This window comes from Chiloscyllium plagiosum, chromosome 8 (assembly GCF_004010195.1).
Source record: "Chiloscyllium plagiosum isolate BGI_BamShark_2017 chromosome 8, ASM401019v2, whole genome shotgun sequence".
Classification (NCBI taxonomy): Eukaryota; Metazoa; Chordata; class Chondrichthyes; order Orectolobiformes; family Hemiscylliidae; genus Chiloscyllium; species Chiloscyllium plagiosum.
The window spans coordinates 98,517,835-98,541,842 of record NC_057717.1 but is presented as its reverse complement, the minus strand read 5'-3'; the positions used below and the strand labels follow the sequence as shown (position 1 = coordinate 98,541,842).

The following is a 24,008-nucleotide window of genomic DNA, read 5'->3' as shown; positions in this document are numbered from 1 at the left end:
ACATTCTCCTCCAAGGCATTCACTACCCTGACTTGGAAATATATTACCTCTCCCTTAGTGCTGTTTGGTCAAAATCTTAGAACTCCCTCCCTAAACATACTTGGGTGCACTAATCCCACCTGGTCTGCAGCAGTTCAGAAGGTAACTCATCATGACCTTGTTGAGCATATTTAAGACTGAGATCGTTACCTTATTGACCAAGATGGGGAATCAAGGAAAAATCAAGGAAAATGGACATTTGGAATGTTAGATCAGCCATGATCCTATGGAATAGCAGAGAGGGCTTGGGGGCCAAATGTCCTACCCCTGTTCTGATTTCTGATGGTCTGATTACCTTCTCATGGGTAATTAGGAGCAGCAGCAGCAAGTGTTAACCTTACTGCTCATCATCATGTCCCAAGGATATATCATAAAAGTCTGTGTTACAATGAAGGGAACACAACCATCCATTAGCATGCAGTGGACTCCCACAAATCATATTTTGTTCATACAGTTTTTAATGCAATCTTGGTTCAAGGCTAAATATTATTCAGCAGGGCAGACGCCCCTCCTTGTAATCTGAAATAATGTCATGGGATCTTTAACGTCTACCTGAGAGGAGGCCTCAACTCAATATGACATTCAGTAGCATCTCCAGTAATTCAGCATTCACTCAGTACTGTGGTGGATTGTGTTATGTTCAGCTTGTGTAGCATATCTTACTTATCTCTGAGTATGGCCTACATTTAAACCATTTATTAACATGACTTAAAACCCTCTTAGAATGTTAGCGAGCTTATAGCATGTATGTTGTTAGAAGCAGCACGTTTAATTTCTCATAGACTTTTGTGTTTGAGAGTTAGAACCCAATACCTTGATGTGCTCATTCCACCCACATACTTGAGCACTAAAGCGCTGTTCTGGGATCGGTGATCAGACCAGCTTAATTTAACACTACAGAGTGCTAGCCCAGAGTCTGGGGCTCAAGGCATTGGAGTACATGGGACTTTCAGACTTAGAATCGAGAGTCACGTAAACACACATGCTTGTCATGATGAAAATGGGCGTCCCAGTTGTACTTGCTTCCTGGGTAAACATGCTGGCTTCCTAGAAACACAAGAAAAACAAAGCAAGGTTGTTTGTGAAGTTGAAATGCTCCTTTACCGTCAACTGAACCCCATGATTAGATTACCTTGCCTTGAAAAAGCACTCTGGTATTCAGTCTTTGCTTAACTGCGTAAGCTGTGCTGATTTCATGTGGGAGTGATATTCAGATTGAAGTCTTTAAGTGCTTCGCTTCTGGCAGTGGTCCACGCCTGATAAATACACTCCCAGATGAAAGATGAATAACTTGCTGCCTGATGTATTGAGAAATAATTTGCAGCAAATAACTGGGGAGACTTGGAGTCCTAAACCGAGGATTCGCTTTTGGTTAAAACAGCTGTATTTGCCCGTCGTGTGGTGGAGACTGGGGTTATTGTTGGTTTCTGATGGATGCTGCGTTGCTGTTGCATATGATCGGTGTGGGGATGGAAAATGCTCACCCGTCTTCTCTGACAGAGCCAATCATTTTGTGACTTGCCCCCAGAGGTTCACAAACCCAAGACCCACTGCTAACGCAGCCGCCTCCCGTAATTGATGCTAAATTCGTAAACTGCACGCCAAATCCATTTGTCAGTTCTCCCCCTCCCCGACCACCACACCGTCCAATCTCCTAATTGCAAGCTGCATCCCGAATTTTCGCAGCATGTGAGCGTCGCTGACTCGGCCAGCAATGCTAGGCCATCGCTAATTGCCCAGAAGGTGGTTAAGAGTCAACTACATTGCTATAGCCTTGGAGTCAGAGGTTCATGAGCCTAGCACCATTCTCACCTACCCTGTCCACAAACAGTCTCCTAAAATGGCCTCCCTGCTATCTACTCAACTGAATTCCCTGTGTACTGCAGACTGCCAGCGCAGATGCTCAAAGTCCTTCAGATGCCATGCTATTGTTAGTTTGACTATACGTCAACTCCCCCCACCACCACTCCCCCCCACTCCCCCACCAACACCATCACCCCCACCGCTATCACATTCTCCTGAAGGCACATGTCCTCAGTCCCACTGTGTGTTTTGGTTTTGTCTCTCTCCAGTCATTCTGGTGTTCAGGCCATCGCTACTGGCTTAGTCTGGATACCAAGTATTGGCCGTATCTATTGAATCTTTTCAGGGGTCGATCGTGAACAGGGTTTGGTGTCACTTCCAAACCACTGTCTCTCTCAGGGTGAGCACATATTTTATTCCGTGCCCAAAGTGAGGAATGGTGGATGGGGAAGCCTGCAGCATATTTCCAAGTTGCTTCTCTGTGTCACAATATTCTCTGGTCTCTACAGTCAAAGGTATAGTTCCACACAGGCCTCTTCAACATTTTTGGCCAAGTGGTCAGTGTTAACACACAGTGTCAGCAAGGTCTTCCCCCTGGGGTATGGGATACACACACGCACACACACAGATGTACACACGCATACACACACGCTCATACACATACATACACAGACACACACGCACACATACACACACACATAGACACACATGCATATAAACATCCACACACATGCCTGCACACACATAACCACACACATGCAAACATACACACATATAAACATACACAAATACATACATACACATATAAACATTCACACACACGCGCGTAAACATGAACATACACATGCATCTATAAGCATGCCGACACAGACACACACACACTGACATACATGTGCACAAACATACAAACACACACAACATTCGCACGCATATGAACACACAAACATACACACACTCTCACACACACACACACACACACAAATCCAAAGTAGAAACCCTGGCTGGTTTTTCCAATCCCCATTCTAGGGGATAATTATACTTCCTTTTCCATAGCTGAGATCAAATAAAGCACAGACCGAGGATGGACACTAGGACCTTCCTGGTATGTATATGGCTCAGTTCCTCACCAGATATGCTCAGTGACTAGTGACTGAATGACAATATCAGTCACCTAGATATCCCAGAATCACCCTGCTACATCAAACAATAGTTAGAGTGATGGGGTTAACATCATCACCATCCATCACCAAATGAAGTCAATCCTTCCCCCAGAATAATCAGCATCAGGGCCACTGTCAGAATCATAATGAAGGACAGTGGCCATTTAGTCCATCACAGCTCTTCTGGCTCATTCTAAGAACCATTCAATTCACCCCTTTCCCTGTAGCCTTGTGGCTGTTTTCTTCAAACATTTATCCAATTTTCCATGTTATTGTGGAATCGGCTTACATGATTCTATCAGGAGTTGTAGATCACACTTTGTGCTGTTCAGGAATACATATTGCATGCCACCATCAGTTCTTTCACCAAGCAATTCGGTTGGTCCCTAGAACACACTTCTCTGAATCCAACATAGCAAAAATGTGGTCCCAGTTAACACTAGTGGCCCCACAGTAATTCACATGAACTCACTCCCAGTCGTGATTGGAGACAGGTAGATCTTGGAAACTATGAGATGCTTAATTGGAGTTGTTACCCTGTGCCAATCAGGAAGTCCTGGCTGGCCAATATCACCAAAGATGAGGGGACAGGCTGTCCTAGAGGTGGCCGGAAGGTGTGTCAGGGCAGTCCATGGGCCAGATGGTGCATTGGGGTGGGTGAGAGCCTAATGGTACGTAGGGCCAGACTGAGAGCCGGAAGGTGGGTAGGCCGTCCTTGGCGCTGTCACCCCAGGCGGGTACCAGGGCAGGTTGTTCTAGAGGTGGTCTGAAGGTGTGTCAGAGCGGACAGAGAACTGGAAGGGGCGTGGAGTGGACCGAGAGCTGGAAGATATGTAGGGGCCCTAGCGTGGCCAGAAGGTGGGAAGGACAGGGGGAAGCTTGTTGGGTTTCTGGGAGTCTGTATTGTATGCACTGTTTTTAATGTAACTGGACTGTCTTGTATGTACAAATGTCATTGTTACTATTTTGTAATGATTGAAACTAGGATTTGAGGTTCCTCATTTCCCTGAAAACAGGTTGAACGGTGGGGTTTGGGGCTTGGCTTTGCCATCCTCTCCCAGGTAAAATTGCGCTGTTTCTCTGTATGCAGCTGTTAATGTTAACTATTTTGTAAACTGTGTGAATTGTTTAATAAAAATACATAACCAAAGATGATCTCCTTGTGAGTCCTGCTCCTGGGCCTGACCAAACTGGCCTTACAAAGGTCCAGGCAGTGCGCCATGGAGGTGGTCGTAATGGCAGACTGCCTGCCCCTCTTCCACTGCTACGTCCAAGCCCAGGTGTCTCTGGAGAAGGAACACATGGTGTCTCCAACACCCTTGAGCTGTTCAGGGACAGGTGGGCGCCGCGGGGAGTGGAGTGCATTGGCCACTCAGGAGTCTCCTTTCTTCCTGGTGGCGGGAATCGAGGAAAAAGAAAATATATAACCAAGAGATTTTGAATATATTATATAACCAGGAGATTTTTAAAAAAGCCAAAAAGAGAAAATAAATATAACCGGGAGGTTTAGAAAAAAAAGAAAAAATATACCCGGGAAATTTTAGGGAAAAAAACCCAGGATATTTAGAAAAAAATATCACCAGGGAAAAATAAACACAAAAAAAATCAAGAGATTTAGGATAAAAAGAAAGGAAAAATCCAAAGGGAAAAAAGAAAAAAAAAGAAAAAAAAACAAAAACAGGAGAAAAATTAAATGAATATATATGACCAGGGGACTTAGAATCTCCTCAGTCTGGGGACTACTCTGACCCAGCTGGCTACAGCCAATGTACTGTGTACGAGTAAATAAAGGGTGACTTGCTGATGGGATACTGGCCTCTGTGCAGTTATTTTCAATACCCAATGTTTCCCTTCCATTACTAGAGGCCTTCAGTGCCGAGAAAACGCCCATTAAGTCTGTGCCAGTCAAAAACCGTACACTGAACTATTCTAACCCCATTTTCCTGCACTTGGCTCATACCCTGTGTGCCTTGGCATTGCAAAGGCACATCTAAAAACTTCTCAGGCATTAAGAGGGTTTCTGCCTCTCCCACCCTTACAGACAGCGAATCCCTGATTCCCACCACACTCTGAGTGATTTCATTTTCTCATATTCCCTCCAAACGCCTGCCTCTTACCTGAAATCCATGCTCCTGGTCACTGATTCCCTCCACCAAGGTAGAATCTAGTCTATCTACGCCCCTCATAATTTCACACCGCTCAATCATATCCCTCCCTGCTTCAAGAGCAGGTGAAAGTTTTCCCTCACTTCCTCATTTCTCCTCCCCCCACCATACCCCAGTCCCAGCCTTCCAGCTCAGCACCATCCTCATGACCCGTCCCACCTGTTAATCTTCCTTCCCACCTATCCACTCCACCCTCCTCTCCCACCTATCACCTTTACCCTCCATCCACCTATTGCTACCTCCCCCCCACCCAGATGCTGCCTGACCGGCTGTGCTTTTCCAGCACCGCACTTTTTGACTCTGATCTCCAGCACCTGCAGTCCTCACTTCCTCCTGATGATCAAACCGGCCATGATCTCATTGGAGGGGGCGGAGCAGGCTCGATGGGCTGAATGGCCTTCGTCTGCTCCTACATCTCAGGATGGGCTTACTGTGGTCTCAACTCCTCTTTCCTGTCTGCCCTGCAGCGCGTCGACTCCCTGGTCAATCCAACATCTAACAGCCTGCAAAACAATTCATTCCTCTCCAGGCAAAATAGAGTAATGACCCTGATGGAAGAGATCCCGCTTACTACTCAGGGGAGCTCTGCCCCTTGTAGCTAACCATGCACTCCAGTTGTGGGCAAGGCTTTATAAAGTACAATGACTGTCATTCATCCAGTCCTGAAACTTCCCAACTGAGATTGATTGTAACCTCCAACTGATGCCTATCCTGACTGGTAAAACAACGGCTTTGATTTGCTTATTGGGTAACCCTTTGGCACAGTAACCCCACTCTAACGCTGCCTCTTTGGGCTCCCCGCTGAATGAAACATAGCTCACTTGAAGTCAATGGGGCACCTTTCGAGACGCCCATTTTGAGAGGCGCGCTCCCCAATATTTTTCCACAGGCGCAGAATTGAGGACCCCAACCTCATCCCACCACCCCGCCGCACCTCAGAGATGTCATGAGTTTCCATCTTGCCCATGTGACGTGCCCCGTGTGAAACGTCGGGGTGCCTAGGTTTTCTGAATCGTGCTCCCGTCTCGCTCCCCGTTTCTGTTTTTTTTGTGTGTTTTTTTTTAATTCCCTCTCCCAGCCGGGAATCCGCGAGGGCCCTGCCCAAGCTCAAGGTCTTTCTCCTTCTACTTCAGCAGATAATCAGCACTATGGAAACTCAGGTGGCAAACGGTCCTACAAGCAACAACACATCCAATGGCCCATCCCTCAACAGCACAAACTGCTCCATACCAATGATGGCCGGGCCCTCTGACGACAGCAAGACCAATCTCATCGTCAACTATCTACCGCAGAACATGACGCAGGAAGAGTTCAAGAGCCTCTTCGGCAGCATCGGGGAGATTGAATCCTGCAAACTCGTCCGCGATAAGATCACAGGTAAAACAACAAATGGTGCTGCTGCAGTCACAAGATGCTGACTGCATGTCGCCCCCCCCCCCCCCCCCTTACTTACATTGAAAGCAGGTCAGAGGAAGCTGACCAGATTAATTCAGGAGGATTGTTTTATGAGGTTCAAAAACCTGTTGGTCCATCACCCGGTGCTGTGTGATTTTCAACCTTGTCCACCCCAGTCCAACACCAGCACCTCCTCATCATGGCTACCTCATCTTATAAAGAGTAAATCAGAAGTCACAGGACACCAGGTTAGGGTCCAACAGGTTTATGAGAAATCACAAGCTTTCGGAGCGCTGCTCCTTCATCTTGTGCAATGATGAGGGGAAAATAAGTTTATGAGAAAGAAAATTGAGCGGTTTAGCTCAATATTCACTCATGCATAGAAGAATGAGAGGAGATCTGTTCTTTTTATTCATTTGGGTGTTACTGCCTGTATTGCTTAGTTGAGAAGGTGGGGGGTGAGCTGCCTTCTTGAACCGCTGCAGTCCATGTGCTGTAGGTAGACCCACAATGCAAGTTAGGGAGGGGGTTTTAGGATTGTGACCCAGTGAAGGAACAGCGATGTATTTTCAAGTCAGGACGGTGAGTTGCTCGGAGGGGAACTTGCAAGGGGGTGGTGTTCCCATGTATTTGCTGCCCTTGTCCTTCTAGATGGTAGTGGCTGCAGGTTTGGAAGGTGCTGTCTGAGGAGCCCCTCACTTTATAACAAATAGTGAGAGTTTCTCCAGTCTCTCACAGAGTGAAGAACTTTGGTGAAGCACTTGAGATATATAAGGTGCCAAAGGGGGACCAACAAATTAAGTTTGGAGAGGATGTTTCGCCATGTGAGGTAATCTCGAATGAGAGGTTATAGTTTTAGGATAAGGGACAACAGATTTAAAACAGGGACAAGGAGGAATTACTTCTCTCAGAGAGCCATAAATCTGTGGAATTCACTCCTCCAGAGTGCGGTGGACGTTAAAGTGGGGGACACGGTGGCTCAGTGGTTAGCACTGCTGCCTCACAGCGTCAGGGACCTGGGTTCAATTCCACCCTCGGGTGTCTGTGTTGAGTTTGCACATTCTCCCTGTGTCTGTGTGGGTTTCCTCCGGGTGCTCCGGTTTCCTCCCACAATCCAAAGGTGTGCCGGTTAGGGTGGATTGGCCATGCTAAATTACCCATAGTGCCCAGGGATGTGCAGGTTAGGGTGGATTGGCCATGCTAAATTACCCATAGGGTACTGGGAAAGAGTCCGAGTGGAATGCTCTTCAGACAGTCAGCATGGACTCGATGGTTCTGGATCAGTGGTGCTGGAAGAGCACAGCAGTTCAGGCAGCATCCAAGGAGCTTTGAAATCGACGTTTCGGGCAAAAGCCCTTCATCAGGAATAAAGGTGTCCCACCTTCTCAATACAGTGTTCTAAATATGAAATAAGATACGATGTCATAACTGCATTGATATTATGATAGTCCACATATAATTGTTGGGTAAGATCTGGTTTTGGACCATCACTATGCATGAGCTCCATTCGCTGCAACCAACAATGATTATGTTTTCTCTGTGCATGCTTTCAATCTCCTTGAACCTGTACCAATTTTAGAGGGTTAGGCCCATAGGATATTGCTTAATTGGATCAGTATTTCCTATATCTACATCATGCATAGTCAGTTTAATACTTCCCAGCTTATATCTTCCCAGCATATCTCTCCATGTGATTGTCATAATTCTTTTAGGACATTTTGATTTTCCTCTGGAATTTATCACAATTTTTGAGAACTTACTCCTTGTCCAATTTAACTTGAGGAGTATCAAATTCAGAATCATCCGAATTTGACTATTCACTCTTTGTTGTAAACAGAAACACATTTTCCTTTTGCTTTCTTTCCCTATCAATTGAGCATATTCACATGACAACTCTGTGAGTTTTCCTTCTATCTACCCTTCTTATCAAATTATTCAATTTCCTTTCGATTTAATAAGATCCACTAAACCTTGCCTTTAAAGGTTCACCTGTCACTGGTAGTAACGCTAACACTTTATCTCCACGAATAAAGTTATGAATTTTTGATCACTTGTCTGCTTCCAGCTTCATCATATGCCGTGCTACCTTTAAAAGCTTTCTAGCTAACTCATCTGCTCTATTTAATCTCCCTAAAATTTGAGAAATAGTCCAAATATATAACCTTTGAACTTTGACTCACCAACTTTTCCTTGATTTCAGTGGTCCTCTTACTGCATGTCTGAAAACTAATTCAAATGAACTGAATTTAGTTGATTCATTATGGGTATCCCTAATCGCAAAAAGTATAATTGGAATTCCTTTATCCCAATCATCTGGATAGTATTGACCATAGGTCCAGGAAGGGGAGGGAGGTGTCAGAGATGGTCCAGGTAAATTTTAAGGTCAGGGTGGAATGTGTTGGTGAAGTTGATGAATTGCTCAACCTCCTCGCGGGAGCACGAGGTGGCGCCAATGCAGTCATCAATGTAGTGGAGGAAGAGGTGGGGAGTGGTGCTGGTGTAATTACGGAAGATCAACTGTTCTACGTAGCCAACAAAGAGACAGGCATAGCTGGGGCCCATACGTGTGCCCATGGCTACCCCTTTGGTCTGGAGGAAGTGGGAGGATTCAAAGGAGAAATTGTTAAGGGTGAGGACCAGTTCGGCCAAACGAATGAGAGTGTCGGTGGAAGGGTACTGTTGGGGACGTCTGGTGAGGAGCAGCCTGCTCCCACACTGTAGGGATTCTGCGAAGTAGGGCGACGGGCAGGGTTTTTAATTAGTGCTGGGTTATGGAGAGTGGGCAGGAAGTGGAGTTGAGATCAGCCATGATTGTATTGAGTGGTGGAGCAGGGTCGAGGGGCTGAATGGCCTCTTCCAACTCTGAGGTCTTACATGCATTTGACTTTCTCTTTCAGGTCAGTCAGGGATACTCTGTCCAGGGGAATGAAATAGCGCGCAGAGGGAATGGGTAGAGTGGTGAGAAAGGCAGCACAGCACAAAGCCATGACGTTCGTTCAGACAGCTGGTGGAGATAGCACGGGCTGAATGGCCTCCTTCTGTGAATCTGGCTCACGTGAAGTGAGAGTGGACTGTCCCTCCGTGACTACCTCCTTTCTGGTGTAGCGCGGTCTGGCAATGCACTGGGGAGAGTAGGCAAGGCACAGAAATATTGCTGTCTGATTCGGGGTAGACCAGTGATGTCCTGACAAAGTCACAGGATTCGCAATCGGAAAAGGCCAGGCTAACAGCAGGCTGGTGGAATTGAAATTCCATACATAAATCTGGGCTGTGAACAAGGTGATGGTCGAGTGGTGTTATCGCTAGGCTGTTAATCCAGAGACCCAAGAAATGTTCCGAGGTCTTGGGTTCAAATCCCACTATGGCTGATAGTACAATTTGAGCTTAGTCAAATCTGAAAGTATGAGTTTAATGTGAGTTGATTGTTGGAAAAACCCCATCTGGTTCACCTTTCAGGGAAGGAAACAGCCATCCTGACCTGGTCTGGCCTACATGTGACTCCTGACCCTCAGCAATGTGGTTGACTCTTAACTACCTCTGGGCAACTAGGGATGAGCAACAAATGATGCGTAGCCAGCAAAGCCAACACCCTTTGAGTGAATAAACAAAATCTGGCCCCTGTACTGGGGTATGTGAAATTAACACCAATCATTCTTTAAACCGCATCTGATTCACTGATGCCCTTTAGGGAAGGAAATCTGTCGACTTGTGATCTCAGACCTACAGTTGGCCCAGAAGGCCAAGCAGTTCAGAGGGCAATTAGGGGTGGGTAATAAATGCCATTCTTGCCTAGACCCAGTAAAGGATGAAAGAATTTCGACCTGGGCTGCAAAAAATGTTTTTGTGCCCATTTCGGAGAATGTACAAACTCCACACATGCGACTGTCTGTGTGGCGTTTGTCTGTGTGAAGTTTGCACATTCTCCCTGTATCTGCATGGGTTTCCTCTGGGTGCTCCGGTTTCCTCCCACAGTCTAAAGCTGTGCAGGTTAGGTGAATTGGCCATGCTAAATTGCCCACAGTATTTAGGTGCATTAGTCAGAGGGAAATGGGTCTGGGTGGGTTACTCTTCAAAGGGTCGGTGTGGACTTGTTGGGCCGAAGGGCCTGTTTCCACACTGTTGGGAATCTAATCTAATCTAAAATATGAAAAGCCAACACACACTATAGGAGGCGCTATTGTCCAACAATCCTACAAGTCCCAGGCAAAGCCGATACAGTACCACGACAGACCAACTCACGGAACCTGGGAGGAGACCCACACAGAGAACGTGCAAACTCCACGCAGACAGTCACCTGAGGTTGAAATCGAACCCGGGTCCCTGGCACTGTGAGGCAGCAGTGCTAACCACTGAGCCAAGCAGTGCATTCCAGACCCTACTACCTTCGCTATGCAAGGAAGTGCTTTCAGTCGTAATTTTCAACAAAGGCAACTGGAAAAAATATTTGAAATGGAAAGAACAGAAGGGTTTCGAGGGGGAGTAAAAAAAGAAACAGGTGGAGTGGGGTGAATTAAATTGCCCGTTCAAAATGTAGCACTGGCACACTGGGAAAATAAAGAATAGAATTACACAGTTTTAGACTCCCTACAGTGTGGAAACAGGCCTTTCAGCCCAGCAAGTCCACAGCAACCCACCCAGACCTATCTCCCTCTGATTAATACATCAAACACTATGGGCGATTTAACATTGCCAATTCACCTGACCTGTATATCTGTGGATTGTGGGAGGACACTGGAGCAAACCCACGCAGACACGGGGAGAATGTACAAACTCCACACAGATAGTCGCCCCAAGGCCAGAATCGAACCCAGGGCCCTGGCGCTGTGAGGCAGCAGTGCTAACCGCTGAGCCACCGTGCTGCCCCACGGTTGTACAAACCTCATCTCTCCCTCAGGTTTAGGTGGGACAATAGCAATGCCAAGTCCTGAAAGGGGGTAAAAATGGAGGAATCGTTGCCTCTGGTGAGGGAATCCAAATGGTGGGGCACAATCTTAAAATCCAAGCCCATGTGGGAGCAAAACCATAAAGTTTTATTCTGTTAAAAAGTGGTGGAAATTCAGAGCCCGGATACTGGATCAATTAATCTTTCCATAGCAGATTGGTATTAACTGAGGCTGCTGAGAGAGGTGAGGTTGGATGAATATAATTGAGGTGCAAATTAGCCATGATTTTATGAATGCTAGAGGGGCTGAATGGCCTCCAACTGTTTCTGTTTTCTTTCCAGAATGAAAAACATGCCACTACGGGTAGCCCAACTCAAGTCAGATGCAAATGGCAAGGTTATTAAAGAAAGACAAAGTCCCATTCTTGGATGAGAAAGTGGTAACTGGTGGAGAATTTAAACTGAGGGTCACCATGTCTCAGGTGGGGTGAGGAATTTGAGGAGGAGAAGCCTTCACTGTAGCCTGGGCTACCAAGGGAATTGAACCCATCTAGATTCTAGATTCCCTACAGTATGGAAACAGGCACTTCAGCCCAACAGGTCCACACCGAACGTCTGAAGAGTAACCCACCCAGACCCATTCCCGTACCCTATATTTACCCCTGACTAATACGCCTAACACTATGGGCAATTTAGCACGGCCAATCCACCCGAACCTGCACATCTTTGGACTGTGGGAGGAAACCGGAGCACCCGGAGGAAACCCATGCAGACACGGGGAGAATGTGCAAACTCCACACAGACAGTCACCCGAGGCTGGAATCGAACCCGGGTCCCTGGTGCTGTGAGGCAGCAGTGCTAACCACTGAGCCACCGTGCCACCCATTGGCAGAACACATACCATTGGCATACCAACCATCCAGCCAACTGAGCAAACCAACCCTCTGACAGCACCTCATTAGAATGATAGAATTTGGAACTCTCTCCTGCAAATGCTGGGCCAGTTGTTCATTTTAAATATGAGCTCTTTTCTCTAGTTAAGAGGGGTTTTGAGGGGTCTGGCCCACAGGCAGAGAAATGGCGTTCGACCACTGATCAGCGTTTCGACCACTAATCAGCCATGGTCTCACTGAAGAGTGGAACAGGCTTGAGGAACTGAGTAGAAGAGTGTGATGCTGGGAAAGCACAGCTGATCCGGCAGCATCCAAGGAGCAGGAGAGTCAATTTTTCGAGCTTAAGCTCTCGTCAGGAACCTCCTGATGAAGCGCTTTTGCCCGAAACATCGACTCTCCTGCTCCTCGGATGCTGCCTGACCTGCTGTGACTTTCCAGCATCACATTCGTCAACTCTGATCTCCAGCGTCTGCAGTCCTCACTTTCTTCCAGGCTTGAGGGACTGAATGGCCTACTTCTGTTCCTCTGACCCTATCACGTGCCTGACTCCAAAAATATGACCCGACCTAGCAGTCTGTGCTCCTTCCAATTTTGTCAATTCAAGTGTGAAATTCTGTCGAGGGAGGAGATGGGGAAAGGGGGAGGGCAGAGGTTGAAATCAGAGGCTGGTTCAGTGAACGGAATCATTGGCTAAAACATGGGAAATGCAGAGGACTTTGTTGGATGGACAATGAAATACTTGCACAGAGGTCGGTTTCCCATCACCCTTTAATTACATGTGCACCGTACATGGGCTCTGACCCGACAGCTCAGAGCCAGTCCCTAGAATAAGGAGACTCTCTGAATCTCCTCTGTCAGCCAGGGTTCCCTGATTGATTCCAGGTTAACAACCCCAATCAAGGATCTTATAGTCAAAAAGATCCACCTGGTTCCAATCGCTGCAGACACTAAAATATTCTATAACATAGAACATAGAACATAGAACAATACAGCACAGAACAGGCCCTTCGGCCCACGATGTTGTGCCGAACTTCTAACCTAGATTAAGTACCCATCCATGTACCTATCCAAATGCCGCTTAAAGGTCGCCAATGATTCCGACTCTACCACACCCACGGGCAGCGCATTCCATGCCCCCACCCCATAACAATTCATACAACATCCTCACTGTCCACTTGAGTAGTACCAGATGATGGGAGGGTGGCAAATCTTATTCCCTTGGTCAAGAACCAGAATAGGGACAACACTGGGAATTACAGATCAATCTTACGTTGGTGGTGGACAAATTATTGGAGAGGATTCGGAGACACAGGATTTATGATTACTTAGGAAACTATAGTTTGATTAGAGATAGTCAGCGTGGCTTTTTGTGAGGGGCAGGTCATGACTCACAAGCCTTATTGAATTCTCTGAGGGTGTGACAAAACACATCGATGAAGGTAGAGCAGTGGATGTGATGTACATGGATTTAAGCAAGGCACTTGATAAGGTTCCGTATCGTAGGCTCATTCAGAAAGTAGGAGAAAGTGAGGACTGCAGATGCTGGAGACCAGAGTTGAAAAATGTGGTGCTGGAAAAACACAGCAGGCCAGGCAGCATCCGAGGAGCAGGGGAATCGACGTTTCGGGCGCAAGGGCCCCATGTACAGGGCTGAAGAAGGGCTTATGCCCGAAACGTCGATTCTCCTGCTCCTCGGATGCTGCCTGGCCTGCTGTGTTTTTCCAGCACCACATTTTTCAACTCATTCAGAAAGTAAGCAGGCATGGGATACAGGGAAACCTATCTATCCGAATACAGAAAAGGCTGGCCCATAGAAGACAGAGAGTGGTGGTAGATGGAAAGTGTTCAGCCTGGATCTCAGAGACAAGTGGTGTTCCACAGGGATCTGTTCTGGGACCTCTGCTCGTTGTGATGTTTATAAATGACTTGGATGAGGAAGTGGAAGTGTGTGTTAGTAGGTTTCCAATGACAGGAAGGTTGGTGGAGTGGTTGACAGAGTGGAGGGTTGTTGTAGGCTGCAATGGGACATTGACAGGATGCAGCACTGGACTGAGAAGTGGCAGATGGAGTTCAACCTGGAAAAGTCTGAAGTGATTCACTTTGGAAGGTCGAATTTGAATGCAGGGTTAAAGGCAGGATTCTTTGCAGTGTGGAGGAACAGAGGGATTTTGGGGTCCATGTCCATACATCCCTCAAAGTCGCCACCCAAGTTGATAGTGTTGTTAAGAAGGCGTATGGTATGCTGGCTTTCATTAGCAGGGGGATTGAGTTTAAGAATAGCGAGGTTATGCTGCAACTCTATGAAACCCTGGTTAGATCACACTTGGAATATTGTGTTCAATTCTGGTCACCTCATTATAGGAAGAATTTGGAAGCTTTAGAGAGGGTGCGGAGGAGGTTTATCAGGATGCTGCCTGGACTGGAGGGCATGTCTTATGAAGAAAGGTTGAGGGAGCTAGGGCTTATCTCATTGGGGTGAAGAGGGATAACAGGTGACTTGATAGAGGTGTACAAGATGTTGAGAGGCATAGAAAGAGTGGATATTCTTTTTCCCAGGGCAGAAATGGTGTCACAAGGGGGCATAATTTTAAGGTGATTGGAGGAAGATAAAAGGGAGATGTCAGAGGTAGGTTCTTTACTCAGAGAGTGGTGGGTGTGTGGAATGCACTGCCAGTAGTAGTCAGATACATTATGGACATTTAAGCGACTCTTGGATAGGCACATGGATGATAGTACAATGAAGGGTACATAGGTTAGTTTGATCTTAGAGTAGGATAAAAGGTTGGCACAACATCGAGGGCCGAAGGGCCTGTACTGTGCTGTACTGTTCTATGTTCTGTACTGCTCTTACGCTATAAAAAATCAATACTGTGAGCGACCTACAGAAAAAGTTTTGCCTAGTTACACTACCAAAGGAACAGGAAAATGAGGTGAAAGGATGAGAAAAACTACATAAACATAAGTCTCACTCAGGACTCCCAGAATATCCAGCTTTTATAAAGTTCCTCAAAATCTTTGGAGTTGCTCACAACTGGGCATGTACAGAAGTGCTAAACTGAGCTGCTTGTTGCTTTCTAACCCAAATTCATGTATAAGTAAAATTAACTGCTTAAAAGATGGTCTGTTCCCACAGCCAAGTACCTAGATAATTCCTCCAGCCATTGTCTGATTCGTTGTAGATTAAGGATGGAATAAACTGGTTTCTTTCCCCCCATCAATCAATTATTAATGTCTGTGAATTTGGACCCTTCCTGAAGGTATAGCCTTTTCTTTTCTTTAACGGGATGTGGGCATCACTGGCACTGCCAGCTGCTGTTGCCTCTCCCTAATTGCCCCTGGACTGAATGACTTGCTGAACCATTTCAGAGAGCAGCAGAATGAGCTGCCAGAGGATGTGGTGGAGGCTGGTATAATTGCAACATTTAAAAGGCGTATGGATGGGTATATGAATAGGAAGGGTTTGGAGGGATATGGGCCGGGTGCTGGCAGGTGGGACTAGATTGGGTTGGGATATCTGGTCAGCATGGACGGGTTGGACTGAAGGGTCTGTTTCTGTGCTGTACATCTTTATGACTCTATGACTCTAATAAACCGGGTCTGGAGTTACCTTATTATCTTGTGTGTTCTACCCGAAGATATACCCGTGACTCATTGTACAGTCTCTCCATGTCTCTCTATCCCGGGACGGCCTTTTCATTTGTCAATAATTTCCTTCAATTTCCAAGCCATTCTACATTGATGTGTTCTTCCTCTGTTCCATTTTTCCCGTAAAACATTCCTTCCATAATGTCTCTTTCCTCTTAAGATGTAAAATTAAACAAGGAACTGTGGACGCTGGAAATCTGAAACGAAACGAGAAATGACTGGAGAAACTCAGCAGGTCTGGCAGCATCTGCGGAGAGGAGAACAGAGTTAACATCTTGAGTCCCTTGACCCTTCTTTGAGTCTCACATTAACTCTGATTCTCCCTGTCCTGAATAGTTTCTCCAGCAATTTCTGCCAGACCACCAGAATGGAACACAATATTCCATGTGTGGTCCAACCAGGACTCTATAGAGCTGCAGCATAACCTCACGGCTCTTAAACTCAATCCCCTTGCTCATGAAAGCCAACACGCCATATGCCTTCTTAACAACCCTATCAACTTGGGTGGTAACTTTGAGGGATCTATGGACATGGACCCCAAGATCCCTCTGTTCCTCCACACTGCCAAGAATCCTGCCTTTAACGTGTATTCTGCATTCAAATTCGACCTTTCAAAATGAATCACTTCACACTTTTTATTTATTTCCTCTTAAAGGTGTGTTCTACTCAGTTTCTCAATGTTTTCCTGACTACGTTCAGTCAATTTATTTATTCTGTCATCCTCCTCAGTACTCCATCATCTTTTTTTATTTGCCTGGAAGATCCCTCCCATTCTCCTACAAACCTAATTTCAAGGTTATTTGGCAAACTGGTCTCTTCCTAGAAGGTCCTAGTCTCGCATTCATGTAAAATAATACCAGAAATCCCGTTCTTTCCAAGTCACCTTTTAGGACCTAAAACATGCAACAGTACATCCCAGGAACGAGCCCTTCGGCCACAATGTTGCCCCTTCTGCCTTCCCTTGGTCCATATCCCTCCATTCCTTGCTTAGTCATATACTTATCTAAAAGCCCCTTAAATGCCCCTATCGTATCTGCCCCCACAACATCCCTGGCCGTGCGTTCCAGACTCCTATCACTCTCTGTGTTAAAAAAAACCATCCCCTCACATCTCCCTTGAACTTTCCCCCTCTCGCCTCAAATTGCAGGTCCCATAGCATTAGACATTTTAACTCTGGGAAAAAGGTTCTGACCGTCAGCCTTATCTCATAATTTTATACACTTCTATCAAGTCTCCCTTCAGCTTCTGCTGCTCTAGAGAAAGCAATCCAAGTTTATCCAGCCACTCCTTATAGCTCATACCCTCTAATCCATGAAGCATCCTGGTAATCCTCTTCTGCATCCTCTCCAAAGCTTCCACACGCTTCCTGTAATGCAGCGACCAGAACCGAATGCAATACTCTAAGTGTGACCAAACCAAAGTCTTGTAAAGCTGCAACATGACATCCTGACTCTTGTACTCAATTCTCCGACCAATAAAGGAAAGCATGCCATATGCCATCTTTACCACCCTGTCTACTTCAGTGGTTTTTGAGTTGAGTACTCAGCTTTCTGGTTGGTGGCTGTTCTCAACACAGTCTTCCCCACTGTTACCTCACTCTTATTTCTTGTTGCACTGTCAATAATTTCCTTCAATTTCCAAGCCATCCTACATTCACCCTAAATACAGAGGAACCTCAATTATCCGAAGGATACGGGTGGGTGTATATCATTCGGTTAATCGAATGCTGGATAATCAAGGTTCCTCTGCATTATCCGAAGGACACGGGTGGGCTTTAATACCTTTGGTTAATCGAATGCTGGATAATCGAGGTTCCTCTGCATTATCCGAAGGACACGGGTGGGCTTTAATACCTTTGGTTAATCGAATGCTGGATAATCGAGGTTCATCTGATTTTGAGATGTACATTTGGTTCACTTTTATTCCAGAGTAAATGCCTGTTGTTACAAATCTATTTACTAGTTACATCTTGTGTACAAGGTAATTGTATGTTTCATTCTATAAAGTACACTGGCAAACCAGATGAATTTTCTACAATAGTTTTGTGGTCATCTTAACTGAGCATGTTTTCGACATCTGCTTTTTTTTCCTTTAATTAATTCAATTAACTCAAATTCCAAATTCTCCCCTATTGGGATTTGACCCCATGTTCCTAGAGCATTAACTGTTGGAGTACTAGTCCAATGGCATTACCAATGTCTACCTACAATTGCCACCATTAAATACAACGGTCACCATCAAATTGGCAGCACGTTGGCTGAATGGTTAGCACTGCTGCCTCACAGCACCAAGGACCCAGGTTCGATTCCAGCTTCGGGCAACTGTCTGGGTGGAGTTTGCACATTCTCCCCGTGTCTGCGTGGGCTTGCTCCGGTTTCCTCCTGGGGTCCAAAGGATATGCACGTTAGGGTGGATTGGCCGTGCTAAATTGCCCATAGTGCTCAGGGATGTGCAGGCTAGTTGGGTTAGCCATGGGGAATGCAGGGTTACATGGATAGGATGGGAGGGGATGAGTCTGAGTGGGATGCTCTTCAGCAGGCTGGGAGTGGACCTGATGGGCCAAATGGCCAGTTTCCACATTGCAGGGATTCTGTGAAATAGGGGTATCATCATCTGTCAAATCTGAAAAGGGGCACGGTCGGTGAATCATGACGTCGGTTCTGAGCCACGTTTCTGCTGTTGCTGACAGTTCATTAGGAACCTTAAGATTAGATTTTAGATTACATTACAGTGTGGAAACAGGCCCTTCGGCCCAACAAGTCCACACCGACCTGCCGAAGCGCAACCCACCCATACCCCTACATTTACCCCTTACCTAACAATATCGGCAATTTAGCATGGCAAATTCACCTAACCTGCACATCTTTGGACTATGGGAGGAAACCGGAGCACCCAGAGGAAACCCACGCAGACACGGGGAGAACGTACAAACTCCACACAGTCAGTCGCCTGAGGCGGGAATTGTACCCGGGTCTCTGGCGCTGTGAGGCAGCAGTGCTAACCACTGTGCCACCGTGCTGCCAATTTGATGGTGACCATTGTATTTAATGGTGGAAATTGTAGGTAGATATTGGTAATGCCATTGGACTAGTACTCCAATAGTCAATGCTCTATGAACATGGGTTCAAATCCCAAAATGCTGAAACTTCAGGAGAAACATCATCGGACTCTGGAGAACTGAAACAAAATACTGCAAATGATGGAAATCTGGGACAAGTACAGAAATTGATGGAGAAACTCTCGAAGCACTTACGGAAAACAGCGTTTCGAGTCCAGTGATCCTTCTTCAGAACCGAGATGGGTTGGAAAGTGTTTTTTTAAAATACCTTTAACAGAGTGGGAGGGGCAAGGGGACCATATGGTGTGGAGGTCAAAAAACAATGAGGGGTTGCTAATGGTGGTGAAAGTGAGAGGGAGATGTGAAACGGGTGTAATTTAGGGTGTGAAAAGGAGAGAATGGGTCCTCTTCACAGACACCAAAGTAAACAAGATGCAAAAAAGACGGGGCTGAAAGAATATGAAAGGAAATGGAGAGCAGATATCATGCAGTCAGGCTGTGAGGCTGTGGAATACAATATTGAGTCCCAGAGGTTATAAAGAGTCGAAGAGGAAAATGAGGTATATGAAAACAGAAATTGTTGGAAAAGCTCAGCAGGTCTGTGGATAGAAATCAGAGTTACGTTTCAATGACCCTTCTTCAGAACTGGAAACCGGAAAATGAGGTTTTTTTTTTAATCCCTGGAGCGTGGAAAGGAGCCATTGAGTCTGCATTAACCTTCTGAAGAGCATCCCACCCAGACCTAGCTCCTGACCCTATTCCCTGGATTTCCCATGGCTAACCCACCTAAGCCAGTACACAATGGGGTAATTTAGCATGGCCAATCCACCCTAACCTGCACATCCCTGGACACTCTGGGGCAATTTAGCATGGCCAATCCACCCTAACCTGCACATCCCTGAACACTATGGGTAATTTAGCATGGCCGATCCACCCTAACCTGCACATGTTTGGACTGTGGGAGGAAACCGGAGCGCCTGGAGGAAATCCCTGCAGACACAGGGAGAACATGCAACTTCCACACAGACAGGCGCCCAAGGCTGGAATCGAACGCGAGTCTCTGGTGCTGTGAGGCAGTAGTGCTAACCACTGTGCCACCTCCCCTAGAGTCAGAGGGAGCCATTTGATAGGATTGCTACAGGAGAACTCCTCTCACTGATGTTTCCCTCCTACTCAGCCCTGGCAGTGACCCTTGCATTGGATTCCCGTGGAGGAACCTTGGGAAGCAAGAACAGAAATTTGCGCAAAGCCAGTTAGAAAACTTGCTTGTAAAGTCTTTCTTCCTGGGTGAGGGGAAGGGGATGCTAACAGCTTTGGGGAATGTGGTACCCAGCAGAAACTTCATTGCAAATCGAAGGAGATCATATTGCAAACGGGTTGGTAAATTCATGACAGACAACGTGTTCCTGCGACATGGCTACAGTGTAGGCACTTGCAATAGCTTCATAACCATTGAGTCATCATCACTATAAGGTCATTCAGCCCATTGTAACAAGACTGGGTCTTCAGAAGAGCTGGGAGAAAGTGACGACTGCAGATGCTGGAGACCAGAGTTAGAAAGTGTGGTGCTGGAAAAGCACAGCCGATCACTCAGTATCCGAGGAGCAGGAGAATCGACGTTTCGAGCATAAGCTCTTCATCAGGAACATTGACTTTCGTGCTCCTCGAAGGCTGCCTGACTGGCTGTGCTTTTCCAGCACCACATTCTTCGAATCTTTGGAAGAGCTAGTCAGTTAGTCTCACTTCCTTGTTAAGAAACATTGGTGGGAAGGAGGACGTTTCCTTTTGTCTTGCTTTCATCAAGAGTAGGGTATGAGGAGAGGGTGCTGTTCTGTTGGGCCATCATTAGGTGTGAGCCTGCTATTGGACATCATTTACTAAATAATCCAGACTGTGAGAGGAGTTACGCCAGAAATCAATGTAAAACTCACCAGCCGCGCTCACCGTATGGTGCCTTTGTGTGAGACAGTCACGCACATAAATACACAGGATCCTGCTTTAGGTAGGCGAAGGGAATTTGTACATGCACTGAATCTTTTTGATATCCAAAGAGACCGTGGAGACCTCTGCATCCCCATGGCAACATCCCGACCAATCAGAGTCCTGGTCTGAGAACTAAGATTGACAGTTAACTGCTGTTGCTGCATCTCCATGCCAATTGGCTCAGCACCCTCTCCTCATTCTCGATAAAATGGTGTCTCTTTGCTCAAGTCTATTCCCTTGGCTCCTAATCCTGATTCATGTTCTAGGCTCCTTTTAGCAATATTTACACTCTGTACTACCGAGCATTTATTAATCTCCCTGGATATGCATTCCCACTTCCTGTACTTATCCAACTTCCTTCCAAATGTTGCTGCTGAATCTGCATCCACTGTCCCTTTCAAGAAATTATAAACAACTCGCTGGGTTAAATAAAAATTCTCACCGAGCCATACAGCACGGAAACAGATCCTTCGGTCCAATGCCGAACATAATCCCCAAGCTAAACACGTCCCACCTGCCTGCTCCTGGCCCATATCCCTCCAAACATTTCCTCTTCATGTATCCATCTAAATGTCTTTTAAATGTTGTAACTGCGCCCATGTTCACCACTTCCTCATGCAAACCACCCTTGGTGTAAAAAATGTGTCCCTCGTGTCTTTTTTAAATCTCTCTCCTCTCACCTTAAACTTGTGCCCCCTAGTCTTGGAATTCCCCATCTTAGGGAACGGTCAGTTACCATTAACTCTATCTATATCCCTCATGATTTTATAAACTTCTATCAGGTCACCTCTCAGCCTTGTAAGGTCCAGCGAAAAAACTCCCAGCCTATCCAGCCTTTCTTTATAACTCAAACCTTCCACACTCGGCTACATCCTGGTAAATCTCTTCTGAACCCTTTCCAACTTCATAACTTCCTATAACTGGGCAACCAGAACTGGACGCAGTATTCCAGAAACGGTCTCACCAATGTCCTGGAGCTGTTTCTGTACATTTCTGGTGACTGACCCTCTAGTCAGTGGAAGCAGGTTTTGCCTTATTAGCTATCTCAGACTCCTGCGCGGTTTATGTATTTAGTAATATTGTGAGGGTTACGTATCACCAGTAGCCCCCCTCCCCACCATTGACGAATTGCAGTTGCTTCAAATTCTTTTATTCCGTCTTCCCCGGTCCTAATTTGCAGTAGCATTCGAAATGAGCTGGTTTCTCAGACTGTTTTTCAAGTGATTAGGGAATCAAATTGGACCCCTGCTGGTGATATTGTCTTTGGGAAATGGATCACCCATGAAGCAAACGCTCCCACTCTCTTCCCTTGGAAGACTATTCACAAACTGTGGTGAAATCAGGCTAAGCCATGTGAATCCATCGGGGGCAACTGGACTGAAGTCACTGAGATGGAGGCCATTCAGCCCACCTTGCCTGTGTCGCCCCTCTGAAATTCCCGACCTGTTGATATTTGCCTTCTAAGCCTCCTCGGTTCTCTATATTTCTCTCAGGCTGGTCCTAACCGCCTGAAGCAGAATGCCGCACATACTGGAACTATGAAGGAAGCGCAGAAAATGCCAGGGAGGAAATTACAGTTCACATTGGTGTCGAGAGAGAGAGAGAGAGAGAAGGAGGGGAGGAGAGAGAGAGAGAGAGAGTCAACATTTCAGGCCTGTGAGCTTTCATCAGAAATGGGAAAATTTCAGATGTACTAGGTTTTCAGCAAAGGCTGGAAGGGACAATGACAATGACAGGGTGTCTCTGGGGTAGCACGGTGCATCAATGGTTAGCACTGCCGCCTCACAGCGTCAGGGTCCCAGGTTCGATTCCAGCCTTAGGCAACTGTCCTTGTGGAGTTTGCACATTCTCCCAGTGTCTGCGTGGATTTCCTCCGGGTGCTCCGGTTTCCTCCCACAGTCCAAAGATATGCAGGTTAGAGTGGATTGGCCGTGCTAAATTACCCACAGTGTCCAGGCTAGGCCGGTTAGCCCGGGAAATGCAGGGTTATAGGGTGAGTGGGGAGGGTCAGTGTGGACTCAATGGGCTGAATGGCCTGCTTCCACAGTGTAGGGATTCTATGAAAAGGCAGGTCCATGATAGGGTGGTAGGCAAAAGAGCTTGAGAAGCAGAGAAGTTAGTTGCCCCCAAAGGGGAATAAAACCAGCCCTTGTATCTCTCTCCATATTTGGCTCAAACTGTGTTGGAGAGTCACTTCTGCTAAGCACCTTGGGAACAGTTTACTTGAGTGAAGGCGCAACATGAATGCAGGTAGTTGTTGAACAAGCTGCCACTGCCTGAAAAAGAAATCAGTTTCAGATATTCATCTAATTCCTTTTCGAAATGATCGTTAAACCTGCTGTCACCAGCACATGGGCGACAAAACAATTCGCTGAGTCAGGCACTTTCTCCTGAACATCATCTTAAATTGCTGCTCTCTGGTTATTGATCGCTCTGGAGACAACGAGGACTGCACATGCTGGAGATCTGAGTTGAGAGTGTGGCGCTGGGAAAGCACAGCAGGTCAGGCAGCATCCGAGGAGCAGGAGAATCGACGTTTCGGGCCTGAGCCCTTCATCAGGAATGAGGCCTTTTGTAGAAAGAGAGGAGGAGAATGTCTTCAAGGTAGGCATCCTTGGAAGAGGCTTCGCAGTAAGGTTGAAATCAACTAGGAGACAGTGAGGACTGCAGATGCTGCTTTGTAGACAAAGGAGGCGTCATTCCTGCCCGAAACATCGACTTTCCTGCTCCTCGGATGCTGCCTGATCTGCTGTGCTTTTCCAGCACCACACTCTCATTACTGATCGCTCTGCCTACTGTAACAATCTCTGGTCCATCAATACTGAACCCCATTATTAAATCTCCCTTCACCTTCCCTGCACCCAAATAACATCTCCTCTTGGCCACAGCATGAACCCCTGTAAAGCGATAACCACATGGATGCAGCGCGTGTGAAATTCTGCGCACTTTGTAATGGGAAGGACAATATAGTGTGTGACGGAAGTG

The 24,008-nt window shown here is 46.5% G+C and overlaps 1 protein-coding gene across 4 annotated transcripts in view; it reads left to right on the top strand.

Annotated features, from left to right (window-relative positions):
• Nucleotides 1-24,008, top strand: part of elavl3 (ELAV like neuron-specific RNA binding protein 3) — a 158,409-nt gene that overhangs the window by 63,789 nt on the left and 70,612 nt on the right. For 3 of the 4 annotated variants that reach the window (XR_006312326.1, XM_043694867.1, XM_043694865.1), the window contains exon 2: nt 6,301-6,544. Coding sequence is in view for 3 of the 4 variants with exons in the window: in XM_043694867.1 (XP_043550802.1) it covers nt 6,301-6,544 (244 nt within the window). In the remaining variant the exon portion in view is untranslated. The remainder of the gene's footprint in view (nt 1-6,300; nt 6,545-24,008) is intronic. The other variant, XM_043694866.1, reaches the window with a different exon arrangement.